Consider the following 26150-nt stretch of genomic DNA (forward strand, 5'->3'; position numbering starts at 1 on the left):
ACTTCTCCTCCATCAATCTGTCCAAGCCCCTTTTAAAGCTATCCAGGTTAGTGGCCATCACCACCTCCTGTGGCAGCATATTCCAAACACCAATCACACGTTGCGTGAAGAAGTGTTTCCTTTTATTAGTCCCAATTCTTCCCCCCAGCTATAGTTCCTATTCTGCCAACCCCTCTCTTCAGACACTCTGCAGGGAAAGGGTGCCTGTTAAAGAGTCTAATTGTTCTGGCAGCTGGAGGAGTACGGCTGTGGGCCGGATGCTTCGGCCATTCAAAACAGCTCCCTGTTTTGAAAAGAATCACCAGTTCACAGGGAGCATCTCAGGGAAGCGGTTCTTGGTCCGGGCTGTGGTTGGAGGTAACGCGGCCGTCCTCTTCTTTTAATCCCGAAAATATGTTCAGCCTTTTGTTATGTAAATGGATGCTCAACTGCGGGCGTAGAGTTTATTTTTATTTTGTGTGCACTCCCCCCTCCCCACTGAAGGCACCGTATGATTAGAAGCGTCAGTTTATTAAAGGTTACCGTCTTCCTTGACATAAATTTCTTTGGATGTCTCTGACTAGTGACATTTCCAGATCAAGACATTCCGAGGCAGGCAAGAAAGTGTGAGACATTCCGGGTTTTTTTTATCATTATCGGTAAAATACTTCTTTGAAATGTGTATTTTAGGGGCGAGTGGAAGGGTATAGCCTGCTGGGTGGGAAGCTGGCTTATCTTTTTCAAAATATATTTGATGTTATGCAAATTTATAACCTAACCAATTCCCCCAATCTCTCCAGTGTTGTGGAATTTACAACGAAGTATTTGCATTGGTTTTCAGGCAAACATTTGCAGAGCTCCATCGGTAATTTTGTACAGACGGTTCCCATGTGGTCTCAGAGCACATCAGAGACACAGCAGGGAAGGATCCCCGTTGTACCGCTGCATGAATAACTGCAATCATGGCCAGGCCCAGAGGTGGGATCCAGCAGGTTCTCACAGGTTCCCGAGAGTAGGTTACTCAGCATTTGTGTGTGCTGAGAGGGGGTTACTAATTGGTGATTTTGCCACGTGATTTTTGCCTTAGTTACACCCCTCCTCTGAGCAGTAGCGTGCAGAACTTGAAGCAGTCTAGCAGGAGGTGCACCGGCGTGCGTGGCAGCCTGCATCTGTGTGCATTCGTTTCCCACCCAAGGACCAGCGCAGCGGCTGCGTCCTTGCCACAGCCCCTCCCAGGAATGCCCCGCCCCCGGAATGCCATCCACGTCCCCGTCGTTCCCGGCCCAGCTTCATTGGCGCTATGCCACTGTTTGAATCCCACCCCCATGGGAACCTGTTACTAAAATTTTTGGATCCCACCATTGGCCAAGCCACCCAAGGAAGTCCTTGGAATAACCCAAGGCTGACGGTGAAGCTGCGTTCCATGGGTTTGGCCTGTTCCTGGTCTCACAAGCAGGGCGGGAGACAAGGGGCCTCCGCTTTTGGGCCCAAGCCTTTGCTGACTCCTCCTCGCTCCTGACAAGGTAGACACCGGATGGGGGAGGTGCCTTGACTCAGCCTCACCTTCCTCTCAGGAGGCATTCCTAGAGCAGTGATACATGCAGGACAGTGATGAAAAACGCCATCACGTTGCAGTCAATTTATGGTGACCCCGTTGGGTTTTCAAGGCAAGAGACATTCAGAGGTGGTTTGCCAGTACCTGTCTTCGCACAGCAATCTTGGACTTCCTTGGTGGTCTCCCATCCAAATACTAGCCAGGGCTTCCCTGCTTAGTTAGCAAGATTAGATGAGATCCGGCCAGCCTCAGGGCATGCAGAAATATGTGTGTATGTAAAGTGCTGTCTAGTCTTATGGCAACCCAGTAGGGTTCTCCAGGCAAGAGATGTTCAGAGGTAGTTTGCCATGGCCATCTTCAGGAATCCCTGAATGGCCTTCCATCCAAGGACCAACTAGGACAGTGGTGGCGAACCTATGGCACGGGTGCCAGAGGTGGCACTCAGAGCCCTTTCTGTGGGCACGTGTGCACAGAGTTCGTCATGTGGGGGTGCGGAAAATCGCCCTCCACACACACACATCTAGGCTGGCCTGGGCCGCTGAGCACAACCCTGTTAAGTGCTGTTAAACCCCACTGATTTTCATGGGAAGAACTAAAGCACAATCCTTTACCTGGGAGTAAGCTCGGTTGCTGGCAATGGGGCTTGCTTCTAAACCCTCCTAGGGCTGTGATTCACCCATTCGAAGCATTGCACGATTGCTTCAAAGCAAAGCCACCGACTACCACCAAGTTTACTCCCAAGTAATGCGTGCCTTGGAGCCAACCGTTTTTTCTACACTAAAACCTCAGTATTCAGGTTAAATTGCCGTGTTGGCACTTTGCGATAAATTAGTGGGTTTTGGGTTGCAGTTTGGGCACTTGGTCTCAGCAAAACAATTTTCATGCTTACTTCTTGAATGTGAACATCAGCTGCTGAGAGGCGGAGGCTGTTATTTGGGTCTCTGGGAACATCAAAGAGGCATAATTTTATCTGTAATGTCCTAATGGCTTTTGAAGGATTCACACTAAATTTCATTTAACTAATTGACTTGGTAACAGAAGTTCCATGTCATGCCAAATTTATTCTCTGCCCTTGTTGAAATCCAGCTCGGCGTTAGAATGTCGAGTGATCTGATCTCATTCCTCCCCCTCCTCCCTCCCACGGCAGTGGCTACAGGATCCTCTAAATCAGTGGTGGCGAACCTATGGCACGGGTGCCAGAGGTGGCACTCAGAGTCCTCTCTGTGGGCACACGCAAACAGAGTCACCCCCTCTCCCCCACACATCTAGGCTGGCCTGGGCCACTGAGATTGATTATTAGCATTAAACCTGAGACCTAGTTTTGGGGAAGCAGTGTAGCTAACCCTGTTAAGCGCTGTTAAACCCCACTGATTTTCATGCGAAGAACTAAAGCACAATCCTTTACCTGGGAGTAAGCTTGGTTGCTGTCAATGGGGCTTGCTTCTGAGTAAACCCTCCCAGGGTCATGATTCACCCGTTGGAAGAGTTGCACGGTTGCTTCAAAGCAAAGCCACTGACTACCACCAAGCTTACTCCCGAGTAACGCACGCCTCGGAGCCAATTGTTTTTTCTAAACTAAAACCTCAGTATTCAGGTTAAATTGCCATGTTGGCACTTTGCAATAAATAAGTGGGTTTTGGGTTGCAATTTGGGCACTCGGTCTCGAAAAGGTTCGCCATCACTGCTCTAAATCGTGAATGTGTGTTTACACGGGTCGGGAATTCCAATATGTCCTAGCCATGTGACATTCTGGTTGCTCCTGCGTCAGGGTGCCTGCAGCCACCCCTGAATTCGAGCTGCACCTATTGACACAGATAAAGGCCATGCTTACTTATTGGATGGGTGATGGCTAACCAGTTGACTAATGGCTACCCTGCAGGGCAGGGTTGTTGAACTCAGTTTTTACGAGGGCCAGATATGACATCAGTGTGACTCAGTGGTTTCCTTGGCTGGCCCCAGAAGAGCACTTGCTGGGAGGGAGGGGGGACGCCTGAACTGGCAAGCTCGCAAGAGGGTGGGGCTGCTGCCTTGAGAGAACTTATCAGGCCCAGGAGCCAGCGGAGGCAACTCCCTCCCCACCCCTGACCTGGAGCAGGGGGGTTGCCTCAGTTGGCCGCAGGCCTAATAAGCCCTCTCAAGGGGCCGGGTCTGACTGCAGGCCACATATTTGATAGCCTGGCCGAAGGGTTTTCAAGGCAGCAGAACTTTCAGAAGTCGTTTGTCATTGCCTTGATCCGCACACGCCAACCCTGGGCTTCCTTGGTGGTTTCCCAAAAGCCCCACCTGCACCTGCCTGCTTTCTAAAACCCGGGGGGGGGAGTGTAAGTGAGCACCATAGGGCCCACGGGCACCACACTGAGGACACCTGGCAGTGGTGGAGCACTTTTGAGAAAAGGCAGCCTAAAAGTGTAAGCGTTGAATGGGGCCTCGAGTTTCAGTCTAGTCTCTGGTGTTTGGAATATCATTTGGAAAGAAGCAGCTCAGTCAGGGAAAATGCATACAAATGCATTCAAACTGCATAAAACTGGCTCACAGATTCCACAGCATGAAATGTTAACAAGAAAAGGTTGATTCAGTCCTAATGATGGCGAAAATCAAGTGATGCCTTTGTGACCACGGAGAACAGGCCGGCCTTTATGCCCAAATGACAACGATTTCTTATTTTTCCTGCATTAATATGCCTTGCAATTCAGCCTGGAACAAAAGCATCTCTGTCCAAGCTTCGTTGACCATTCGTTTCGGTTTTTAAAAAAAATTCTGTACAGTGACCCCATTTTGTGCAAAAGTGTGTTAAACAGTCAAACATCTCCAGTGTTAAACAGTCAAACATCTCCAGGATGGGACATATAGAAAACACGACAATTTCTAAAGTGCAAAAAATACACAGCTGCCTGTGGTTGCATAGGTTGGGCTGAACTATATGGGGGGGGGGGGTGTGTGCCTTCCATTACATCTAGGACAGCTATAATTGATAAAAACCCCTGAGCACTGAGACAAGTAATCAACATATCTAATTTTCCACATGTTGATTCTGGGTTTGAAATCCTTTGGTGGCGCCCTTCAACACTGATGCTGATGCTCCTGGACAGGATATCTGAGGCAGGGAAAGGGGACTGAAGGGTTGGTACCAGAGGTGGGATCCAGCAGGTTCTCACAGGTTCTCGAGAGTAGGTTACTAATCATTTGTGTGTGCCGAGAGGGGGTTACTAATGGGTGATTTTGCCACGTGATTTTTGCCTCAGTTACGCCCCTCCTCCACTCCTCAGCAGTAGCGCACAGAACTTGAAGCAGTCTAGCAGGAAGTGCACCAGCGTGCGTGGCAGCCTGCGTGCATTCGTTTCCTGCCCAAGGACCAGCTTGCCACAGCCCCGCCCAGCTATGCCCCGCCCCCGGAATACCTGGCCACGCCCCCGTTGTGCCCCGATCAGTTCCATTGGCACTACGCCACAGTTTGAATCCCACCACCATGGGAACCTGTTACTAAAATTTTTGGATCCCACCACTGGTTGGTACTTAACGCCTCCCTTGGTGGAGGCAAGTTTTCCCTTCCCAGGAGTTGGTGGCTGCTTGGAGCCAGCTGCAAAACCTTTCAGGGATGTCTGAGGGGAGGAAGCGAGAGTGAGGTCAGCTGGAACTCGTTCAGGCCTTGATGGAGACAAAGTCTTACCACAAAAGAATGTGCCCCCTCGTGAGAAGAAGAAGAAGAAGAAGAGTTTGGATTTATATCCCCCCTTTCTCTCCTGCAGGAGACTCAAAGGGGCTGACAATCGCCTTGCCCTTCCCCCCTCACAACAAACACCCTGTGAGGTAGGTGGGGCTGAGAGAGCTCCGAGAAGCTGTGACTAGCCCAAGGTCACCCAGCTGGCGTGTGTGGGAGTGTACAGACTAATCTGAATTCCTCAGATAAGCCTCCACAGCTCAGGCGGCAGAGCTGGGAATCAAACCCGGTTCCTCCAGATTAGATACACGAGCTCTTAACCTCCTACGCCACTGCTGCTCCTGAGGAGCAGCTGCAGTGAGGAGAGTGAAGTGGGAAACAGACGTTTTGACCATCAGCGACGTTCATGCAAACTATTGCGTGATTTCCTGCAGACGCCTCCCAGAATCCCAGGCCTTTTTGCTGTGGAGGAGCAGGGGGCCTCTTCGCCTTTGTCGTACAGAGGATGTAACAGGAGGATCCCCAAACCTTTTTTAGACTGCAGTCACATGTGGGCTTCTGACAAAGCACGGTGGGCGGAGCCACAAAATGGCCGCTGCAGGTGGGGGAGCCAGCCATAAAAGCGTTGCCACACCGTTCCATCAGTACCACAATGGAGATGTTTGTGCTGTGGTGGCAGCTGCTGGCGAAGCAACGTTTTAAAAAATCTGCATAGCCAATCAAATCTCCAGTGGCCAATTGGAAGCTTTCCTGGGCAAAAGCCTCGCCCACTTTCTGAAAGTACTTGGCAAGCATCAGGAAAGGCATCAGGGGGCCCATAGAGCCCGTGGACACCATGTTGGGAACCCATGATGTAGCATCTACTCCTAGGACTCTGGAGTTTTCTGTGTGGATGAGAGAGAGAGAGAGAGAGCATTTTCTATCTGTTGTATGTACTATGGTGGCGAACCTTTGGCACTCCAGATGTTATGGACTACAATTCCCATCAGCCCCTGCCAGCATAAATCCGAATTTTGCCAGGGCCTGATCGAAATATACCAGTCCATAACTTTATCTAGTTCTGAAAGACTCCTCCCACCGTAGTTACTAAGGATAATCTAGAGGTTGTTAAGTCCGAAGACTTGAACAGGAAAAGCCGAGATGAATCTCTTTAGCTTCCTTTTGGATAGAAATTTAAACGTGCTGCCTGGCGTAGTAGGTATCCGAAAATCACCCGACAGGGATGAGCCGTATCCTTCTCTTTTCCATTCTGGCGTGTAATTGTCTTCCCAGCAAACCTATATCGGAGGGACAGCCACCAGTTCCCTAAATGGGACGGATAATTCCCGGCCCTGTCTATTTCATTAGAATTAGACCGTTCCGGTTTCATCGAAATTAGGGCCCTTTAAAAGAAACAGGTGGGATTGTTTCTGCATAACAAGAGCGGGAACAATGCATTTAGCCATTTCGGTAACAGGCAATTGCTTAGTAAATAAACAAAGGGTAGCTCAGCTATGCCTCGGAGAGAGATTCTGTTTCAAACTCCGAGCTCTGTTTGAAACAGTTATCTTGAAACTGTGGTGGCTGACTTCTACTCCTTTATGAAAGGCATTCCAAATTTCTGCCCGGGGGCTTTAAATAGAATTAGCCAGGCCCTGTTTTTCTGCAGAACTAAGAGCAGAGCTCAGTGCAGCTCGGATTCACGGAGGCACTGAGGTATATATGGTTGACTGTTGTTGTTGTTGTTGTTGTTGTTGTTGTTGTTGTTGGTGGTGGTGGTGGTGGTGGTGGTGGTGGTGGTGGTGGTGGTGGTGGTGGTGACACTGACAAATCGACATAAAAAGGTGAACTATTAAAGAAAAGTCTTGAACATCTGTACACTTTGCCTGAATACTAATTGTCTTTTATGGCAGGAAGTGAGGGGGGGAGTGATAGCGGGGTACAAACTGCAAAACCACAAATGGACACAGTAAACTGCCGTTTGCTGAGCTCCTCGGGTGCACGATCGTCCGTCTCCCAATGTGTTGTACACCCAAGCATCAAGACCAACAGGCTTTCCCCGCTGTGGTCTGGAATCACTGATTGCTTGTGTATAAAACTGAGGTGGATTATTATTATTATTATTATTATTATTATTATTATTATTATTATTATTATTATTATTATTATTATTATTATTATTATTATTATTATTATTATTATTATTATTTAAATTTAGTATACCGCCCTATCCCCGAAGGGGATTCCGCATGGGCCAAAACCAGCAGTGTGAATATGGTGTGAAAGCAGTGTAAAAGGGTTTAAAACGGTGTAAAAGGGTTTATACCGTTTTCACACCGTTTTCACACCACTGTTTTTGGCCCATGCGGAATCCGCCTAAGAGACTGGAGACATCCCAGTTTGTTGATCAAATGGCAAGGCAAATTGGGTATTTGGACTGATCGACTAGTCTTATTATTTTTACGTTTTTCTCAATAATAGAATCAATTTATCAATCTGTCAGTATGGTTATTCAATTATTTTTTAAATCTAAACATCTAAAGATATGCAGGAGCAGGGAATATTTAATGGGCAATAGAAATGATATGGCAGGACAAGAAGTGGGAAGTAGTTAGCAGCAGGGAGGAGGGCGAGGGGGAAGCGTGCAAAGCAGTGTGAGGGGGAGGGAGTGTAAGACTAGGCAGGCTGGCTGCGGGCGGAGGGAAGAGGTCCGGGGCAAAGCTGTGCCCGCTGGCAAATCTGTTCCGGCAGAGAAGCAAAATTGAAATGGTGCTATAAGTGGATTTGCTTGCAGCGGGGAGAGTGGAAAGTGAAAGTGGGACTTGAGGAAATATGTCTGTACAAGAAATCTTGCTGTGGCGGACATTCAGTTCTACCATACAGCAAGCACCTTGTGCGTAATCAGCCATTAGGAATCACTCTTCAAGACTATTAGGATAAAATTAAGATATATTTCGTTATAGGTTGTGAAATGGAGACTGAAGAACAGATGCTGCTGAACCGAACGTGAGCTTGGCTTTTCAGACATTGCACTGAGGGAGTTTGAGTCAGCGCTTGACAAGCGAGTTTTACTGAAAATCTTTTCGTAAGGCAGTTTCCTCACCATGTACTTCATATTTGCAACATCAAAACTTTAGAGGGTGACATTCCGTGATTTTCCATCCACACTTCAGAGTCTGTCCAGATTATTGAAGTCAGTGGACTTAAAAGGGTGTTGCACAGTGAAGTGGTTAAGAACAGCAGATGTTGATCTGGGTTTGTTTCCCTACTCCTCCCCATGAAGCCTGCTGGATGAACTTGGGCCAGTCACAGTTCTCTCAGAACTCTCTCGGGCTAGGCAAAGGCAGACCATGGGCAGCCACCTCCCAGAGTCTCTTGCCTTGAAAACCCAGTGGGGGGTCACCAAAAGTCATCTGGGACTTGACAGCTCTTTCCGCTACCCCCATCCCCGCCAACTCCATGTAAGATGCACAATTGATCTCTTAATTCATAAATTAAAATTCATGCAGCTAGCCAGTCCTCTTTTAATCAGGCAGAAGCTTTAATTTTTTTCTTATGTAAAAAAGCACTACTTCAGTCAATCAACCAATTTTTATTAGGGTCATAGACCAGCATAAGGTTAATATGATACAATTAAAAGGAGAAAAATATATTAAAATCTATATATATAAAAATCTATCAGTGCGTTTTTCTGCTGACAGATAATCTCCCAAACTACTGGACCGATTGCTTTGAAATTTTCACACAACGTCGCGATTCAAGGCATGTGACCAGGTTTCCATACTGTTTCCACACCTCCTGTTGTGTACATGTCACAACTGTGCTAGCATTCCTTGTGTACATGCCACACCTAGACAGTTGGAACCACAGTTCCTGTTCCAATAACAGTGCCATCTGCTGCCAGTCAAAGCAACACCCTCTGATACAAGGGAAACAACCTCATGCCTTCCCTTTGAAACTACTGCTAAGGCCTGAGTGAAAAGATGGGGCCCGCTTATCTGGACACATACCCACCCACTCTAGCTGAGCAAGGGGAAGGTGAGGGAGGGTCCGGGGTTTGCTGACCAAACACTCTGAAATTTGAACATAACGTGAGCTCATGCTTACTCCCAAGCTTGTTTTAAGTTAGGTACGTCGCCTGCAAGGAAGGGGAGGAGTGAAGAGACAGGGTCCGCCACACCTGGACATGGCCTACCCACCCTAGCAGAGGAAGGGGAACGTTAGAGAGGGATGGGGCGGGGTGCCATGCAAGGGAATGGGAGAGAGGGAGGGGAGGGAGGGGCTCCCCTTTGCGCATTGTGCAATGACACATGTTCCGAACCGCTCGCTTCCCCTTTTCTTTCCACTCTCACTTCACCAGACTGAGCCACAGCAACGCGTGGCCGGGCCCGCTAGTTATAAATATATCTCTAAAAGAATCTAATAGCAGAAGGAAACTGGGAACACAAAAAGGTATGGGAACATAAAGGGGATGGGTTCAGAGCGTAAATATTAAAAGGGAACATGTCAAAAGGGAACAGTAAACTTGGCAAAGACTTTAACTATGAGATCACAGTGCGCTCTAGTAATATTCCATAAGCCTGTTTTATAGCACAGACCATTCTGCGACGTATTTCAAGTGCACAAAACCTGGCAACAATGTTTGTTATATCAGGGTTGGTATCTTTAATCGGGGTTAGTATCTTTAAGCAGCAAGGAAATATAAAATTATTCTGTGTGGCCTGGAAATGTTCTTACGTTCTTATGTTCTTAAATCTGTGCAGCAGTGAGGAAATAAAACTAGTACATATATTGTTATAGCACTGTTACAGTCCTAAACCCACAGATGCCAAAGCACTTAGAAGGGTGTCATTCTTATCTTCTTCGACATTAGAGAGGGTCAGGCGTTGGAAGAATGTTTTATTGTGCACACTTGAAACCTGGTTAAAACTCTGGACTTTGTTTAGTGCAGATTGTGGTGTATTTCTCTCCCTCTTTCTTTTTTCTCACTTATTAGTATACTTTACTGGCCTCTTTACCAAGGCGCTCATGATCTAAAATAACTCCATTATTGTTCTGTTCCTAACTTCACATGACATGGCTAAGGTGTGACCAGTCAGTCTCCGGGCTTTACGGACAGTCACGCTTTCAGCAACGTCCAGCATTCCGCTGGCTTCCTTTAAATCTCCGACGATTGTAAGCGAGATTGCGCAATCGGAGTCTGGAGTAGCGTCGCCCAGGAGGCGCACTGCCTTTTGCTGCTTCTCCGGCTTCCCTCGCTCTGTCACAGAGGCGGAAACGAAAGCGCCCCAGAAGCAGCAGTGCAGCAGCTGAGACCGGACGGGGAGGTATGCGATGGCCGCGGAAGCGCAGCACTGCCTTTTGCGGCGCTCCCCGGTTTCCCGCCCTGTCACAGGGCAGGAAACCGGGGAGCGCCGCAAAAGGCAGTGCGCCCCTCGGCCGCATGTGCCTCCCGCGCTGCCGCACTGCCTTCTGGGGCGCTTCTTTGTTTCCCGACCGGGGAGCGCCGCAAAAGGCAGAATTAATGCTCCCCTGCGGCCCGCTGCGGTGTAATGATACCGCTGCTACAAAAATTTAAAATCTGGTTACCTTAGACATGGCAATCCCCGAGGATGCTATTATTTAAGGTTCCAAGAGAGCCAGGTGAAATATGATCGTCTATAACTTGATCCTAATCAAGAAAAAAAGAGAGATAATTCACTAATTATCCTAAACTAGTTATTAGGTTTTGCTAAGAGAGTTTTACACTAGTCATAGGTGAGGAATCCCAGCCCTTCTCTTAGCCACTGTGGACTTGGGATTTCTTACTCATTACAGATGTTCTCTGGGAGAAATTAGACATATTCTGGGTCGTACAAGAAAACTTACATTGCCAAATTACCACACAGAGCACTGATTTTAATCAACCATTTCTCTTTCATTCTCTTTCGTATTTTTTTCCAAAAACAAGCATCCCTTTCATAATTAAATACTGTAGTGTTTTTTGTAAACAACTATGTAAGTTGTAACTTGAATTTTTTTTCTATTTCATCTGTTTTCAGTGATAAGTCTGACAATGATAAAGTCTGATAAATACACTGAGTGTATTTTAGACATTATCAACAAAGTGGAGGCATTTTTTATGATTGGGCAGATGCCAAAAATGTGGATCCTGTGACTTGTTCTCTTCAGTTGGTATTTGGTTATTTATTGCCATTGAAAGACGGTAATTTGAGCAACTCATCTGTCAGAGGAAGTCTGGCTGTTATTTTGGCCTTTCATTTGGATTTTAACTCTGTTGTTATTTTCTCACCCTTTCTGTGCTAAGTTTTTGGAAAGTCTTGGTAACCTTTTCCCACAAGTTAAAGAACCCGTGCCGCAGTGGAGTTTGTCACTGCTCCTATCCAGTGGTGGGATCCAAAAATTTTAGTAACAGGTTCCCATGGTGGTGGGATTCAAACAGTGGTGTAGCGCCAATGGGGCTGGGCGGGGCATGGCCGGGCATTCCAGAGGCGGGGCATTCCTGGGCAGGGCTGTGGCAAGGACGCAGCCGCTGTGCCGGTCCTTGGGCGAGAAACGAATGCACGCAGGCGCAGGCTGTTACGCACGCCGGTGTACCTCCTGCTAGACTGCTTCAAGTTCTGCGCGCTACTGCTGAGAGGAGGGGTGTAACTGAGGCAAAAATCACGTGGCAAAATCACCCATTAGTAACCCCCTCTCGGCACACACACATAATTAGTAACCTACTCTCGGGAACCTGTGAGAACCTGCTGGATCCCACCTCTGGTCCTATCCAGTCTTATGGGGAAGCCCTTTGAGCCCATGGCAACTTATGATATGGCTCTTCTATCCTATAAGGTGGCATTTTTGGTCACCATCTCTTCTGTCAGGAGGATTGGTGACCTTCAGGCGTTGATTGCTGACCCTCCTTTTCTTAAATTCCATCCAGACAAGGTGATGTTGAGCACAAAGGCACAGCTTCCTCAAATGGTGGAATATCAACACCTTTGTAGAACAGGGAATTAGTTGTTGGCCCATGTTAGTCAGAGCAGGAGCAGCAGTGGCGTAGGAGGTTAAGAGCTCGTGAATCTAATCTGGAGGAACCGGTTTCGATTCCCCGCTCTGTCGCCTGAGCTGTGGAGGCTTCTCTGGGGAATTCAGATTAGCCTGTGCACTCCCACACACGCCAGCTGGGTGACCTTGGGCTAGTCACAGCTTTTCGGAGCTCTCTCAGCCCCACCTACCTCACAGGGTGTTTGTTGTGAGGGGGGAAGGGCAAGGAGATTGTCAGCCCCTTTGAGTCTCCTGCAGGAGAGAAAGGAGGGATATCAATCCAAACTCTTCTTCTTCTTCTTCTTCTTCTTCTTCTTCTTCTTCTTCTTCTTCTTCTTCTTCTTCTTCTTCTTCTTCTTCTTCTTCTTCTTCTTCTTCTTCATCATCATCATCTTCTCAGGTGTTGGAAACTAAGCAGAGTTATCACTGCTTAGTGCTTGGGTAGAAGACCACCAAGAAATTCCAGAGCTGCTACCCAGAGGCAACCAGTAGCAGACCACCTCTGAATGTCTCTTCCCTGGAAGACCCTATAGGGTTGCCATAAATCAGCCTCAACTAGATGTCACTTTTCACTACCAAATTAGCTACTTAATTGTGGTGTGGTGTTTTTGGTAGTCAAGGAGCCATTTTTAGATTCAAACCTTGGAATGTTTGTTTTTTTATCTTAATCTGGCAGATGCCCCAGGTAATATCATCAAACTCCCCTCCATTTCAAGAAAGATTTACTGTGCAATGGTATTGTTGGAGAAACATGTCCAGAACTTCCTGTGGACACAGATCTACTCATCCTGTTCTTTGGACACTGGACCGATATATTTTGCCTTTTTCATCATTTGAGTTGAATTAATCTGCATGTTAATGAGTAGAGTAACATAAGCACCAACAAACGTTGAAAATACAAATGACAGTTCACGTAATTTACTTTTGCAGAGAGAGATTTACAGAAAGGTCGTAATATGTATGTCGTGTCACCCTTTCTCACCCAAACACTTGAGCTGACTCAGATCCCATTTGGATCTGTGCTGAGATACGTTTGTGAACGATCTGTCTGTAAAACAGAAACGCCGTATGCTTTTTCCTACAGATTGTGCTCACTGGTTTTGGTGGGGTTTTGTGTTCAAGTTGACCGGAGTTTCAACAGATAGTTTGGCAAATGGCCTTAACAAGGAATAAAAGTTAAGGCTGTCAACTGAATTGAGCAATTATTAATCTGCTCTTTAACTAATTAATTCATTAAATGTAAATAATACATATTAATGTATATAATATATAATGTATAATATATAATGTATATCAATAATGTATATTAACCAAATGTCTATTAACCAAGCTTCAGCATAACTTTTTGAAATACTAAAGAAAATATAAGAATGCTTATAATCAGTGGTGGGATCCAAAATTTTTAGTAACAGGTTCCCATGGTGGTGGGATTCAAACAGTGGCGTAGCACCAATGGGGCTGGGCGGGGCACGACGGGGGCGTGGCCAGGCATTCCTGGGGCGGGGCATTAATAATTTCTCTCTTACTGTAAAAAACTCTTACTGTAAAAAAAAGTTCCTAATTTCCAGCTGGTATCTTTCTGTCCATAATTTAAACTCATTCTAGCAAGTCCTATCGTCTACTGCCAACAGAAACAACTACTTCTCCTCTAATTGACTGCCTGTCAAATACTTAATACTTTCAAATACTTAATTTTGTTTCTAGAAATCAAAAGGAGAATACTTTCCTCAAACGAGGAACTTGACCATATTTCCAAAACATGTTTTTACAACAGCCCAACAGGGAGAATTATCCCGTTTTCTACCTTCGCTAACCAGCCACATAGGAAACAACAGGACTTTATGATTTTTGGACCGAATGGGATTTCTAACGGAAAAGCAGACCCCATTAGTAACCCCCTCTCGGCACACACAAATAATTAGTAACCCACTCTCGGGGACTGGTGAGAACCTGCTGGATCCCACCTCTGCTTACAATTTAATAAAAAGAGCTGTGCATCTTGCCAAAAGGAACGGCCTTCTCTTACATTTTCCTTATTTTGCTGTTACAGTAACCAAAGTAACCTGGACTGTGGATCATCCATTGATTAAAACTTCAGAGAATAGCTGCGTTGCTCTGCAGTAGAACAGCCAGGTTTGAATCTGGCAGCACCTGAGGGATCCACAGGATTTTCTGCATATGAGGCTTCCAGAGTCAAAGCCAGATCTGACAAAGGGAGTTTTGACTCTTGAGAGTTTATTGCCCGAAAATCTTGTTGTCTTTAAGGGGCTGCTGGACACAAATCTAGCTGATTGAAAATGACACCAGTTACCAATTAAGCTGATTTGCCACCCTGGTTAAAATTAAACCAATTATGTCTTGGATTTTTTATTTTTTTTGCAAATATTCTCTGACCATATATGCATGTATAATATATATACATACATATGTAATCCATGTTTGGGTATTAACGGAAATGTCCAAAATTATCCATATTTTATCACCATTGGAAGATATTTTCAAAACAACCAGCGCATCTTTAGGCAGCCTCTAAAATGCCTGGGATATTTTTTTTCTCTTTGTTCTGGTTAAGAGCAGTGGACTTTAATCTGGAGAAACGGGTTTGATTCCCCATTCCTCCGCACGAGTGGCAGATTCTTATCTGGTGAATGGATTTGTTTCCCCGCTTCTACACAGGAAGCCTGCTGGGAGACCTTAAACTGGTCACGGTTCTCTCAGAACTCTCTCAACCCCATCTACTGTTGTGGGGAAAGGAAGGGAAGGAGTTTTAAACCACTTTGGCCCCTTCCGCGCGTGCAAAATAATGCGTTTTCAAACTACTTTCACAACTGTTTGCAAGTGGATTTTGCCATTCCGCACAGCTTCAAAGAGCACTGGAAGCAGTTTGAAAGTGCATTATTCTGCATGTGCGGAATGAGCCTTTGAGACTCTTTACAGAAGAGAAAGGGGGGGGGGGTTATAAATCCAGACTCTTCTCATCTCTTCTTTTCCTTGTTGCCTTCCCTTTCTCTCTTTTAGTTCATTTCCTCCCCCCCCCCTTCAGCCTTTCTTGATTCTTGTCCTGATTTATCTGGATTAAACAAATTTCTGATTATTCTTTGTGCCCTTGCAACTAGAGTCATTTTTTTTTTGAAGCAGAAGGTAAAAAGACCCAGCAGAAATAATCCTAGAGGGCACCAGCCCTCTTCCATAAGCTGCTAGGCTCACAGTGCAGAAACAAAAATGTTGCAGGCCACAGAAAAAAAAGGAATTAAATTATTGTTCCATTGTAGGAGCCCGTTTTAAACTTGCAGAGTATTCTGAGCTCATGACACTGACATTATAGCTGAAAGAGCCCTCGCCATGGGTCATGAGCGGGTTTTTGTGTTATTAATCATGCTTGATTGGAAAGACATGTGTAACCTACAACAAGCAGTCTCTTTAGCCATGCCCAAAGGAGCTTTTGTACCCGGAGAGAATTGTATCAAAGGCCTGTGTGTCCTCTTATTACGTGGGCAATGGCGGCTTTGAAATGGGGCTTTTCAGATTTCAATGCACAGAATCAACAAACAGCAAGCTAAAGAAAACAAGCATTGTCCTGGGCCACTGATTCAGCGTGACCTCCCTGAGCCCTTTCCTATTATTGTATTTACTGACACAAATACCTAAAATAACTAAAGATAATAAGATGCTTCTGACAAAACTGGAAGAAAGCTGGGGGAGCTGAAGGTCTAGAAAGGGCTAAAAATTCTTACTAAGTCTTCTCAGTGCTTAATACTGGGCCCTTTTTCACAGCTATTGTCTTTAATAGGAGCAGCAGTGGTGTAGGAGGTTAAGAGCTCATGTATCTAATCTGGAGGAACCGGGTTTGATTCCCAGCTCTGCCACTTGAGCTGTGGAGGCTTATCTGGGGAATTCAGATTAGCCTGGGCACTCCCACACACGCCAGCTGGGTGACCTTGGGCTAGTCACAGCTTCTCGGAGCTCTCTCAGCCCCACCTACCTCACAGGGTGTTTGTTGTGAGGGGGGAAGGGCAAGGAGATTGTAAGCCCCTTTGAGTCTCCTGCAGGAGAGAAAGGGGGGATATAAATCCAAACTCTTCTTCTAATAGGACACAACAAGAGGACTTTCCCTCCCCTTAATTCCCAATTAAGTTCCCCATAGTGATTTTATCCCTTAAACGTGGAAGCAGGGGTGTGTGGTTTCAAATGTCTTGCATCTTGCTCACAGTTGCCAAACTGATGAATTCAGTACGCAGAGGGGACTTCCAGAATCACATCGTTTATTTGTTGTTTATGAAATGCGGTTATTTACAGTCCATCTTTCTTCCTAAATCTCATGGGTTACGTCGTGTTACTCAAGTACCATCAAGAAGAAGAAGAAGAAGAGGAAGAAGAAGAGGAGGAGGAGGAGGAGGAGGAGGAGGAGTTTGGATTTATATCCCCCTTTCTCTCCTGCAGGAAACTCAAAGGGGTTTACAATCTCCTTGCCCTTCCCCCCTCACAACAAACACCCTGTGAGGTGGGTGGGGCTGAGAGAGCTCGGAGAAACTGTGACTAGCCCAAGGTCACCCAGCTGGCATGTGTGGGAGTGCACAGGCTAATCTGAATTCCCCAGATAAACCTCCACAACTCAAGCGGCAGAGCTGGGAATCAAACCCGGTTCCTCCAGATCAGTGATGCACCTGCTCTTAGCCACTACGCCAGTGCTGCTCCACTGGGACATCCAGTGAACAGTCCAATGAATGGGTTTGGACAACAGATATCTGAAAACAGACGTCCCAAATAGATTTGAAACCGAGCATGAGCTTCTAAACCGGAGATATGGGCCGCCCAATCCATAGTCCCAGGCAGCTGGGGACAGCGCCACTGCCAGGCCACCCCACCGCCTCCAGAGGGCTTCCAGTGGAGCGGAGAGGCGGGAAAAGAAAAAAGAAACCCTACTGCTAGGGCTAAATCAGGGGTCTTCAAACTATGGCCCTCCAGATGTTCATGGACTACAATTCCCATCAGCCCCTGCCAGCATGGCCAAGTGGTAGGGCTCATGGGAATTGTAGTCTATGAACATCTGGAGGGCCATAGTTTGAAGACCCCTGGGCTAAATGAAGCCCTAGGCTGCAGCATAACTGCCTGCAGGCCCGGGCTGGAAGCCAACTAATTTTGACTCCACCTCAGGAATGCACTGCCCCACCCCCCCTGCTGATGTCCACTCAAATGCCAACTCATCTCCACAGCAGCCCTGACTTCCAGGTGCCACTCCTGCAGAGGTTAGCCACTACCACTTCTGCTCCATCTGCCATCAGGGGTGTCCCTTGTGCTGGCAGTGGGGGTAAACTCATTGGTACAGCCCCATACCAGCTCCGTTATATGACTTGGGTGCCCCCCCTTTAGGACTGGACTGAATGTGGTATAGAAATTACCTAGTCAGGAACATGACTACAGTAATAGGAAGTTAACCAGTAGTCTAGGCCAGGGGTCTGCAAACGATAGCTCTCCAGATGTTCCTGGACTACAATTCCCATCAGCTCCTGCCAGCATGGCCAAGTGGCTGAGGGGAATTGTAGTCCATGAACATCTGGAGAGCCGCAGGTTCCCTACCCCTGGATTAGGGGGAAAGAATTCCTGTAATGAATTGAAGGATGAAGAGGAGAAATAGGGTTGGGCTCTGAGCTAAATGAGATGAGAGAAATGCTGGTCAGGAGTTTGGGAAAAGAAAGACACACAAAGAAAGTGTGGGAAAAGTGTGGGGAAAGAAAGACACACAAGGTGGGAGGATAAGGAAGATAAAGATTTCGATGATAATGATAATTGTGTGCCTGGAAGTCATAACTGGTTCATGGCGACCCAAAGGGCCATGGGATTTTCAAGGCAAAGAGATGGTTTGCCATTGCCTTTCTTTGCATCCTAACTCCAGTTTTCTTTGGCCCCTTCCGCACATGCAGAATAATGCACTTTCAATCCACTTCCACAATAGTTTGCAAGTGGATTTTGCTATTCTGCACAGTAAAATCCAGCTGCAAAGTGTGTTGAAAGTGGATTGAAAGTGCATTATTCTGCATGTGCGGAAGGGGCCAGCCTCCCAATTATTAACAGGCCCAACTTAGCTTCCAAATTCTGATGACATTAAGCTGGGATAGGATATCTGTAGGATCAGAACTGGTACAGCATATGTTGGGACTGAAGGAAGAGGAAGGCATTCTCCTATTTTGGGTTTATTTCCCCGTGTTCATTAGAGAACGAGAGACAACTGGTTAGAGACCATGTGGGGGACTCAGCAGGCCAAGACAGGCTTTAATTAATCTGTCTCACCTATAATTTCTCCAAGCGATTGCCCCCAACCAACATTTGCATCATAAGGGTAATACAGGATTAGGGGCATTTATAATGTAAGGCTGATTCCACATGGGCCAAAAATAGCGGTGTGAAAACAGTGTGAAAACAGTGGGCCTTTCCCCACTTACCTTAACTGTCGTGGGGAGTGCCAGGGGACCCCGCCCTACTTTTGGAGAGTAGCACGGGGCTTAAGGTAAGTGGGGAAAGGCCCAGTATAAACCCTTTTACACCATTTTAAACCCTTTTACACCATTTTCACAGTTTTCACACTGCTGTTTTTGGCCCATGCGGAATCAGCCTAAGAGAATGTCAGAACCTGTTGCTTTGGCCCAGAAGCTGCTTTTCTAAGCTTCAGACTTCCACCTACCTGGTGGTGGAAAGTGCTCTCACGTCACAACCGACCTAGGGCGACCTGTTGGGGTTTTCAAAGGAAGAGGCATTCAGAGGTCGTTGCCATTGTCTACCTCTGCCCAGCAACCCTGGACTTCTTGATGGTCCCCCATCCAAGTGCTAATCAGGGCCAACCCTGCTTAGCCTCTGAAATCTGATGAGATCAGGCTAGCCTGGCCCCATTCCTAACAACACTGGACTTCCTTGGAGGTCTCCCATCCAGTACTAACTAAAGCCAACCGCCCCAGCTCCTGAGATTTGGCAAGATCAGTTAGCTAATTGAATTGGCGGCTTATGATAAACTTTCAAGTTTATTACATTATAATGCAATAGAATCTTTTTTAGATATACGGCAACCATTAGTAAAATTTTTGCAAACAAACAAAGAATATAATAAACTATCTTTATACCTGCAATGTTGTCAAATTCACAGTAGACTGAACTGTAATTAAGAAGATATGGTTGATATATTTATAATCAAAGCTAAGAGGAAGTCCAAACTCTTTTTTCTCCTTTCTTCTCTTCTATTTCCTTTCTCCTTGATTGATCTTTTCTTTTCTATTATTTTCTGATCTTCTTTGCTAGCTCATGCTTTTCTCCTTTTCTTCTCCTCTACCTACATATGCTTAATTTCCCTCTTATAGTTTCGTATATACGAAAACTTTTTAATGTCTCACAAATTTGACGGGTTTTCTACTCTTCTTATAAAGCAGTGATGGCGAACCTATGGCACGGGTGCCAGAGGTGGCACTCGGAGCCCTCTCCGTGGGCACGCGCACACAAAGTTCCTCAAGTGGGGGGCGGAAAATCCCCCCACACACACATCTAGGCTGGCCTGGGCCACTGAGCACGACACGCACACCACGGTGGGCAGGGAGGACTCGGCTGGCAGGCCTGGTGCCTGTGCTCCGGGAGGCTGCTGCCCGAGGGGGGGGGGGGTGCAGAGGAGGCAGAGATGCTAGAGAGGCACAGAGCGGTGTGCGCGGGACTTGCTGGAGGCTAGAGCAGGCTGGCCCCAGCTCAAGCGGGTGGGGCGGAGGAAGAGGGAGCCAACCGGTTTTTTCTAAACTAAAACCTCAGCATTCAGGCTAAATTGCCGAGTTGGCACTTTGCAATACATAAGTGGGGTTTGGGTTGCAATTTGGGCACTCAGTCTCAAAAAGGTTCGCCATCACTGTTATAAAGGATGATATTATGTAATTGATGAAACGCTTTAGATACGTACAATTAGACTTTGTGAATGTAAAGTTCTGGCAATTTTTTTGGGTAAGAAATTTAGTGAGACAATTGTAAATCTTATCTTTATTGTACAAATATGATACCAATCTTTAATAAAAATTTTAAAAAAAAGAGATTTGGCAAGATCAGGCCTGCTTCCGCCATCCATGTCACGGTTCCTATCTAGGAGGATAAAATTATGATGCAGGTTACAGCGTGGTTGTGAGACTTGCCGGCAAGGAAATACTCTGAACATTTTTTCAGAAGGCTAAAGTGTATATAATAGCTGAGATGTGAGAAATTATTTATTTTAAGTTATTTATTGACATAATGTGTATGTCTCTATGTCTTTTGGCCATCATGGTGACTGAATGCTACGTTTGAAAACAACCAGTCTGAACATAAAATTCAGATTTATCATTTAATTTAAAATGCCTTTAGTAAAGTGGTTATACAGTGTGGCTGTTATCTCTTAAACAACTGGAAATTTACAGGACAGTATCCTAAAGTGTTTAGGCTGTAAGACAAATGGAGCAGCAGTGGCCTAGGAGGTTAAGAGCTCGTGTATCTAATCTGGAGGAACCGGGTTTGATTCCCCGCTCTGCCGCCTGAGCTGTGGAGGCTTATCTGGGGAATTCAGATTAGCCTGTGCACTCCCACACACGCCAGCTGGGTGACCTTGGGCTAGTCACAGCTTCGCGGAGCTCTCCCAGCCCCACCCACCTCACAGGGTGTTTGTTGTGAGGGGGGAAGGGCAAGGAGATTGTCAGCCCCTTTGAGTCTCCTGCAGGAGAGAAAGGGGGGATATAAATCCAAACTCTTCTCTTCTTCTTCTTCAAATGTAGTTCTTTGTAACTGGGCTGACATTGTGGGGAGTATTTGTTGTTGACTCCAGCTTGTTGGAATATTCCGTATTTGTCAGTGACAAAAATAAGTCCTTCTGACAAGCAGAGGTTGCGTTGCTGTTTTCCTTCATCTTCATTCCCAGTGATGAATGTCTTTGCACTCTTAGGTCTGTTGCAGGACACAGTGATCTGTTTGCTTCTTTGTGAGGGCTTTTTCTTTTGAGCTTCTGAGAACAGGGCAGGGGTGTCCAACTCTGGAGCCCCAGATGTTCATGGACTATGATTCCCATCAGCCCCTGCCAGCATGGCCATTTGGCCATGCTGACAGGGGGTGATGGGAATCATAGTCCATGAACATTTGGGGTGCCAGAATTGGACACCCCTGGGATAGGGCTTCATAAAACAGGCCAGATCTCTCAACTTTGTTTAACATTCCTAGATACTTCTCGCTCTGTAAGAAGTCGCCCACAATTTGTCATCAGAAATTAAGCACCGTCCTGCCACTTGGAGTTTTGGCCTTTCAGCGACTCAGCTACACAACTTCTGGCCTTCCTAGACAAAAATGAAAGCAGACAGCTCTGAGAATTTACAGTTGGGGAAACAGCTCCTGCCTTCTCCCAATGTCTTGGAGGCATCTGCTGCTCTTGCTGGCAGTGACATCTGGTTAAGATCACCAAAGGAGCTACACGGAGAGGAAATAAGATTCTTCGCTCTGCCCGGGCAAAGAGAACAGAAGTTGTTTTGCTCCCATTCAAAGCTTCAAATGAATGCTGGAAGGCCGGATCCAAAGCACCAGTAGCAGAATGAGGCTAACGGAGCACGGCTTCTCAGCTTCTCCTACCCCCCCCCCCCCCCCCCCGAGTCTGAATGTGAAATCCAAATGTTGTGTACAAATGCGTATTTGATCACTCGTGATGCTCAAGGTGACATTTCTTCATATTATATTTCTGTTATATTCCGGGTGTGCTGTGTAGGTTTCAACTTCACGATGCACCTCGTGCTTGGATCTTGTTTGAAGCCGGGTAGCTTCTGTGTTGAGTTTTCCCTTCCATCCCTGCTTAATTCGCCTGACCTTGTGTCCTGACATCATAACAATGTCTTCCAACAGGAGCAGCCAATGACGTGGAGTTGCAGGGGGGTGGGGGGAGAGCCAAGGAACTACACTGTAATGATGTCACAACACAGTGTGGGTTGCAGCATTCAGTACGTTTGGTAGAGGAGAGTTCACTTGATATAAGGATGCTACTTTGGGAACTCCTGGGTCCTTTGTACTATACTGTTCTATCCAAAGGGAGAAATAACTAATTCGTATGGCTTGACATGTCCACTGAGAAAGATCTCCCTCTGAATGGTAAACTTTTTGTCTTTCCAGGTTAAAAGAGGGGGAGAGGTCGCTCTGAAAAGCTGTATCCAGATATTGCCGATATTGGTCAAGAATGAATGCAAAGGATCCTAAAGTGACGGAAGGGGGGCTCAACGTCACACTCACCATACGACTTCTCATGCATGGAAAGGTAACTGACTTGCTTGCTAAGGAGGCATCTGGAGATAGCAAGACAGTGATGCTTATATACTACTCTGTGTTCGCGCGCGTGTGTGTGTGTGTGTGAGAGAGAGAGAGAGAGAGAGAGAGAGATGCCATCAAGTTGCAGGTGACTTAAGGCAACCCCAAATGGTTTTCAAGGTGAGTGAGAAGCAGAGATGGTTGGCCATTGCAGGAGCAGCAGCGGTGCAGTTGCTAAGAGCAGGTGCATTCTAATTTGGAGGAACCAGGTTAGATTCCCAGCTCTGCTGCTTGAGCTGTGGAGGCTTATCTGGGGAATTCAGATTAGCCTGGGCACTCCCACACACGCCAGCTGGGTGACCTTGGGCTAGTCACAGCTTCTCGGAGCTCTCTCAGCCCCACCTACCTCACAGGGTGTTTGTTGTGAGGGGGGAAGGGCAAGGAGATTGTCAGCCCCTTTGAGTCTCCTGCAGGAGAGAAAGGGGGAATATAAATCCAAACTCCTCCTCCTCCTCCTCCTCCTCCTCCTCCTCCTCCTCCTCCTCCTCCCCCTCCTCACCCCCCTTCTCTTCTCCTTCCCCCTCTTCTTCTTCTTCTTCTTCTTCTTCTTCTTCTTCTTCTTCTTCTTCTTCAGCTAGCTGGCCTGGCTAACTGGCCTGGCTAGCTGGCCTGGCCCTGGCCTAGCTACCAATGTCTTCCTTGAGGTGGGGTGCTCCCCATCCAAGTAACCACCCTGCTTAGCTTCTGAGATCTGATGAGACTGGGTGATAGCACACCATTCCACATCCCCATACTATACTTCATCAGGTCACAATATTATCCTTAGAGGGGGAGCCAGCATTTTATCCCTTTGTATGCTTCAGCACATTAGGGGTTAGCAATGCATAGAGCAGTCATGAGATCGCCTCAGTTCTCCTGTGTCTTGCCAGTGTGCCCTGCAGGCCTCTGATGTTGGATCCAGCTTCTCCAAGTTGTTCTCATGATGGTTCCCTGAGTTGGCTTTTGTACTGTTGAACAACAACAACAAAAATCACTTGTAGATAATATTGCCTTTAATTCATGGTCTTTTTTTTTAGAAATCTTATCCTGATTTTTGGGTAATAAACTAACAATGACCACTCTAAAGAAAAATATGGTTTTTCTTCTCCCCCCCCCCCCTTCTTAATGTGTTGCAGCATATACTTGGCTAGTATAAACATAGAAACAGCAGTAACAATTAAAAAAATGTATAGAGCATTTTAGAATATTCAGAATCCAGTGTCAACTTGTAATTTTTAATGGGAGGAGGGTCAGACAGTGACTTCTCTGTGTCATTTAGAAATTCTTGGTAGATGCAGTTGTTGTTCCAGAGTGTGTGAGATGGGCCTGTTTAGATTCATGAAGCAGAGGTCGGGGGGACTGAATCTTGGGTTTTGTCCATGTAAATAGTTTCCCTGCACATCCCCTCATTCTACTCAGCTGCATATCTTCGCAGTCTGTGCACATCTGAAACACGCGGGGTTTAATTTGCCTCCAGGATTCTCTTAAAAAGGGACCCACTGTGATATCTGCTGCATGATCGATTCAAAATGACGTTGACTGTTTTGAAGGGTGCAAGATGAACAAGTATTAGAGAGATGACCACCAAGTAGTGAGAATGTTCAGATAAATGACAGATTTCTCCACTGGCTGCAATTGTTTGCTTGTTTACTCCATTTGTACCACACTTTTCACCCCAGGGAACTAGAAACAACTCCTCCATTTTACTCTCAGAATAACCCTGTGAAGTAGGTTAGACTGAGGCCGTTTCCACACGGCCACGGTGGGGGTTGGGTCAGTGTACATGACGCCGACCCAACCCCCCTGGGACCGTTTGCACAGCGAACACACTGCGCCATCGCCTGATCGACTTACCTTCTCTGCGACTGTCCGGAGCGTCGCCGAGGCCAGGAGACACGCCCCCCTGCCCTGCGCGACTGCTCTGGAGTCGCAGGGCAGCGGGGGCGTGTCCCCAGGCCTCAGCGACGCAGCGGACGGTCGCAGGGAAGGTAAGTCAATTGGGACAGGGGGGAGGGATGGCGTCTTCCAGCTGCTGCCGTTCGCACGGCAGCGGTTGGAAGCCGCTGTTTCCCAAAAACCTCGCAGCTGCACCCCTCATGCGAACAGCTCCCTGGGGACGGCGTTTTTGCCGTCCTCGGGGCGCTGTATTAGGCCCGTGCGGAAAGGGCCTGAGAGTGAATGCACCGTTAAGATAACCCAGCAAGCTTCAACAGTAGAGAGGGAATTTTAGCCTGGGTTGTCCCAGACCCCAGACCATTCCTGGAATCTCACCACAGTGAGAATCTCTCCTCTGACCACCTTGATTTCTGCCTTGCAGTCGACTTTTTCTTATCACTGCTTCTTAAGGGTTTTGCTTGGGGGAGGTGTGGCCCCCCACCACCACCACCAGAAGGGAAAGGTCTCACATCCCCCAGACAGATGGTTTGGCCTCTCCTCCCACTCCACCTCCTGATGGTATTCTGCTACAGGGACTGTCAGTATTTTTATGCTTATATTATGGAGATGGACCTGGTAGCTGGCCTGAAGCCTTCTAGCAGGTTCACGGCAAAGGTATCTTCTTGGTGGATAGCTCAGGCTCTTAGCTGTGGTGCTACAATGCCCTTGTTAGGTTCCATAATACAAATAAATAATTTCTCGTAGCTCCGTTGCAGGTGCATGTATCTATTACCCAATTAGGTCTGTGGTGCTCCCTCTCAGACAGCTTGGCTGAATATTTGGGTTTCTGGCATTAATCAGCTGTGCTGTCAGGTGCAGTTTTCCCCGTGCTTGGGCAGTGAGTGTTGTTCTTTGTGCCTGTGTTTGACTTCCACCACTGAGTGTTGTTATGACATCCCAGCTAAATCAATTGCTTTGGAAATGGCTTCCTGCCTTGTGAGAACGCCCACGCCCTGCGCTCTGCTCATTTGGCACCAAAGACCATTTGTTGCCTAATCCATCATGGGAATTGGAAGTGAAAATCCCTGCTGGGTCCTGCTTTTCACATTAAGTAAAGGAGATCTTTATCAGCTCCTTGCTGGAGAGGAATCCATCACTGGACTTTTTAAGAGGCACACATTTTGCAATGTGAGCTGTCCTCGAAGGGGACTGAATTTCTATCTTGCCCAGTTTTCAGTTACAACACCAACCTACGGACAAGTGGATAATCTCACCGAAAATGCTTTAAAACACTGTGGAAGTTTTGGAAAAGTATCCTGAAAACTGATTCTGCTGCAATTTTGGTCGTGGAGACAGAATACTGCCAAATAATGAAGCCCAGGACTTCCTACTATTGTTAGCACCACTGAGCTGTTTGATAAAGACTCTTGGAGGGCCAGCATGGTACATGCACAATACAACACAACACAACACAAGCCTTTATTGGCATATAAAACAGGACAAATTTTTAAAACAAAACAAGGTTAAGAAATGCAGTTAAAACTACTAATTTCCAGTATAAAATTTGCAACAGTTTCACAAAAGAGCTCATCAGAGCTGTTCAGGAGATTGGGTATCTTATAACACTCATGCCACTGAGAACATTGCAAGAAAATGGAATTCATGTATTTCATGCGTATCTTATTGTATTTAGGGCATAGAAACAAAGAATGGTCAAGTGTTTCAATTGTAGTGATATCACATGAACAAACTCTTTTAGAACGT

General features: G+C 46.6%; 1 protein-coding gene across 1 annotated transcript in view; it reads left to right on the forward strand.

The window, feature by feature from the left end:
* Positions 1-252: 252 nt before the first annotated feature.
* Positions 253-26150, forward strand: part of LOC125440770 (poly(rC)-binding protein 3-like) — a 66337-nt gene continuing 40439 nt past the window's right edge. Inside the window, 2 exon segments of the mRNA XM_048510750.1 lie at positions 253-357; positions 22341-22482. Coding sequence (XP_048366707.1) covers positions 22405-22482 — 78 coding nt within the window. The 5' untranslated portion in view covers positions 253-357; positions 22341-22404.

The sequence above is a fragment of the Sphaerodactylus townsendi genome, linkage group LG11 (assembly GCF_021028975.2).
Source record: "Sphaerodactylus townsendi isolate TG3544 linkage group LG11, MPM_Stown_v2.3, whole genome shotgun sequence".
In the NCBI taxonomy this organism is placed as follows: Eukaryota; Metazoa; Chordata; class Lepidosauria; order Squamata; family Sphaerodactylidae; genus Sphaerodactylus; species Sphaerodactylus townsendi.